At 57.5% G+C, this 4113-nt stretch overlaps 1 protein-coding gene across 1 annotated transcript; it reads left to right on the forward strand.

The window, feature by feature from the left end:
* Window positions 1–1015: 1015 nt before the first annotated feature.
* ACKR3 (atypical chemokine receptor 3) lies at window positions 1016–2111 on the forward strand. Its single transcript, XM_009997311.1, has one exon. It carries the CDS (start codon window positions 1017–1019, stop codon window positions 2109–2111), a length of 1095 nt encoding a protein of 364 aa, XP_009995613.1. The 5' UTR covers window position 1016.
* The last annotated feature ends 2002 nt before the right edge of the window (window positions 2112–4113 follow it).

Consider the following 4113-nt stretch of genomic DNA (forward strand, 5'->3'; position numbering starts at 1 on the left):
GTGGGTGTGACCCCCTTGGCTGGGCCTGGGGGGACCCCTTGGCTGGGCTGGGCTCGGGGGGACCCCCGTGGCTTGGTTGGTCCCGGCAGGTGGGAGCTTGGGGATGAGCAGGTGGAGGATCCAGGTGGGTCCATCTTGGTGCCCTCCCGGCTGGAGCCCGTGGCCCCAAAACTGGCTTTGCTGCAGCGTGGCAGCCCCATCTGTGGGGTGGGGGGGTCCCAGCAGGAGCTGGACGAGCTTTGAGCAGAGCTGGGGGGGGGATGTTTTGTGGTGCTGTGGGTCAGGGAGGTGGGTCCTGCTCTGCGTGAGGGACGTGACGTGGCTCCAGGTTCCCCTGCTGGCAGGGGGAGCAGCAGCTTTTCTGCTGGAGGAGACACTGGTGTTGGCTGGGCTGGGTGGGTTTCACACCCAGGGACCACAGCCAACCCAGGGGTGTCAGGTGGGAGCTGCAGGAGGAGAGGAGAGCAGCAAGGAGGAAATGAGACCAGAAAGTATAAGATGAGTGGTGTTCCTCTTGTTGGCCAGCTGAGGTTCCCTCTGTGTGTGCTCTGGTGGTTCTGCTCCACTTGTCTCTTCTTTGGAGGTGTTGAAGGGCAGGTTGGATGGGGCTTGGAGCAGCCTGGGCTGCTGGGAGGTGTCCCTGCCCATGCAGGGGGTGGGATCTAGATGGTCCTCTGACCATGGAATGGTTTGGCTTGGAAAAGACCTTGAAGACCACCCAGATGATCCCCTAGATGAGCTCTAAGGTGGCTGCCCCATCCCTGGCAGTGTTGAAGGGCAGGTTGGATGGGGCTTGGAGCAGCCTGGGCTGGTGGGAGGTGTCGCTGCCCATGCAGGGGTTGGATCTGGATGATTTTGAAGGTCCCTCCCACCCATACCAGTCAGTGGTCTTCACAAGGAGCGTGTCCTGCACGTGCTTTGTGGTCCCAGGATGGCAGCAGAAACGTGCCCATAACCTCGGGCTGGTTCTCCTGACCGTTTCCTCTCCCCTGCAGGTCACTGCACACGGAGCCAACATGAGTGCCCTGGACCTCACCTCCATCCTGGATTTCCTGGAGGCTGCCAACCTGTCGGAGATCAGCTGGAGCTGCAACAGCAGCGACTGCATCACGGTGGACGCCACCACCTGCCCGGCCACCCTCCACAAGGGTGCCCTGCTCTATACCCTCTCCTTCTTCTACATCTTCATCTTTGTCACCGGCTTGGTGGCCAACTCGGTGGTGGTGTGGGCCAACCTGCAGGCCAAGATGACAGGCTACGAAACCCACCTCTACATCTTCAACTTGGCCATCGCCGACCTGTGCGTGGTCATCACCCTGCCCGTCTGGGTCGCCTCCCTGGTCCAGCACAACCAGTGGCTCCTGGGGGAGGTCACCTGCAAGGTCACTCACCTGGTGTTCTCCATCAACTTGTACAGCAGCATCTTCTTCCTGGCCTGCATGAGCGTGGACCGTTACCTCTCTGTGGCCCATCCCAGCAGCTCCAGTGAGCCCAAGAAGAAGAGCACCCGCCGCTGCGTCTGCCTCCTGGTGTGGCTCCTGGCCTTCCTGGCCTCCCTCCCAGACACCTGCTACCTCAAGACAGTCTCTGCCAACAACGAGACCTTCTGCCGCCCCGTCTACCCCGAGGAGAGCTTCAAGGAGTGGCTGGTGGGCATGGAGCTCATCTCCGTGGTGCTGGGCTTCCTCATCCCCTTCCCCATCATCGCTGTCTCCTACTCCCTCCTGGCCAGGACCATCTCCAGCTCCAGCGACCAGGAGAGGAGGAGCAACGGGAAGATCATCTCCTCCTACGTGGGGGTCTTCCTGCTCTGCTGGCTGCCCTACCACCTGGCTGTCCTCCTGGACATCTTCTACAGCCTGCACTTCATCCCCTTCAGCTGCCAGATGGAGAACTTCCTCTACGCCGCCCTCCACACCACCCAGTGCTTCTCCCTGCTCCACTGCTGCCTCAACCCCGTCCTCTACAGCCTCATCCACCGCAGCTACCGCTACGAGCTGATGAAGGCCTTCATCTTCAGGTACTCAGCCAAAACCGGCCTCACCAAGCTCATCGACACCTCCAGGGGCTCGGAGGCAGAGTACTCAGCCCTGGAGCAGAGCACCAAGTGACTGCAGGAACCCCCTGAGATGCCTCCTGCCCTCCCGTCACCTCGTGCTTCGCTTGGACGGCGTCTTTGGGCTTCCCTGTGGAAAGGACCTCCCAGCAGACAAAGCCCCTGTGTCCCACAGCCGCCTCCAGGAGCAGCTTTCCCTTCCACCTCCAGACCCCCCAGTGGCTCCTCATAAAATATATATATTTGTGTTGTATTTAAAAGACTTTCCTGCCCCTCCATGTACCTTGAGCAACTGTCTTTGGAAACCTCGTTTGCCTCTTGGACGTTTGAGTGTCTCCAGAACCTTGAGATGTTCCTTCAGCCTCCCTAGGGATGAGCAGGATGGAAACGGGTCCATCCTGAGTCTGAAACCTTCTGGGATGTGGGAACTTGCAGGATGTTCAGAGTTGTTGCTCCCAGGGTTGCTGAGTTTCCTCCTTGTTGCTCCCAGAGTTTCCTCCTGGGACTTGTCTCTATTTGTAAGTTATTTTTGTAAAATAAAAGCTCTGGGGAAACCAAATCCAAGTGGTTGCTTTTCATTCCACCTGGGCTTGGACCTGCCACCCCCTGCCCGAGTCTCGATAGTCCTGACATCATCAGTCCCAGGTTTTCCTCCCCTTCTTGGGGCTCCTGCTCCATCTGCAGCCCAGGCTGGGCAGGGCTGAGGCTCTGCAGACCTTCTAGGAGCACCTCAACCCTGCTGGCCTCCATCTCAGCACAAGGCAATTCCAGCTCATCCAGGCCTTGAGAAAGGACCTTTTTGATGGTTTATTTTTTGGGAACATGGAGAACTCAGCTCTGCTGATTGTCCCTCCAACCCCCATTTCCCCTGAGGAGCCAGAGAAGGTGCCCAGATGCCACCCAGGGACCTTCACCAGGCTCCTCTGGCCACCTCTTCAGACCTTCCCAAGAACCACCTGCCTGGCCTGGGGCTCCTGGGGCTCCTTCCTGGTGTCCAGCCCTTTAGATCCAGCCCTGACCACCAAACCCTTTCCAAAGTCCTGGGAAGCAAGAAGGAACTGGGACACCAGTAACATCTCAGGTGGTGCTGGTGGTGTTTTTTTGGGGGGATGGGGCTTCTTTTTTTTGGGGGGGTGGGGCCATTTTTGGGGTAGGTTTTAGGTGTTTAGGGAGCCCTGTGGGTTATTTTTAGCCCCCTCCCTCCTTGGGCTGGGGCTGAAGAGCATCTGTGCATCCCCCCTCGGATCTCCCAGCAGGATCCTGCTGATCCCGAGGGATTTCAGAGGCTTTTTCTAAGCAGGATCAGGAATTTCAGACCCTAATCCCGGCTCAGATGCAGGAGCCCAACCCTGGGAGCCTTTGCGTGGGGAGAAAACACCAGTTCAACACCAGATAACAAGACTGGGAGGAGGGTCCTGGTGTTCCAGGCTTGGAATGGGCCTCCCAGGGATGCTGGGATGGATGATCCAGCTGGATCAACCCCCCGGGCAGTGGGGGGGGAGGGAAACCAACCCCTTCCCATCTCCCTGAACATGAGAAATAATGGAAACAATTCCCTTGATTCACGTGAATCTTCATCCCTTTGATTTTATTATTTTTTTTTCTGGGATTAGGGGGAATATCCTGGGAATTTTCCCTCCACCAAAGGGATCCCAACACCCCAGGGATGCTGCAAATCCCCAGAGATTTTTGTCCATTTGTCCCATTTGAACCCCCCAGCAAAAACCCCACAACAACCAACCAACAACAAGGAACCTTTTTAGCTCCTTCTCTTCACATTTCACGGTTTTCCCCCCTTTTTGTCTCTTCCAGGGGCCCATTTCCCTTCTTCCCTCCCCTCCCCTCCCCAAATTTTTGCAGGACATTTCCAGCCAACCTTGGAAATGCCCCTTTCACCCCTTTAGTTCCACCAACCAGGATGAAAACCCCCTTTTGATGCCACTTTTCCCCCCTTCCCTCCCCACACGGTCCCAGCTGGACAGAAAAACCTCCCTTTTTGTTCCTTTCCTGCCTGATTTTTCTTGGGCTTTTTTTCCTTCCCCAGCCCCTCCCCCCCC

The sequence above is a fragment of the Chaetura pelagica genome, unplaced genomic scaffold, assembly GCF_000747805.2.
Source record: "Chaetura pelagica isolate M959 unplaced genomic scaffold, ChaPel_1.0 scaffold1454, whole genome shotgun sequence".
Lineage (NCBI taxonomy): Eukaryota > Metazoa > Chordata > Aves > Apodiformes > Apodidae > Chaetura > Chaetura pelagica.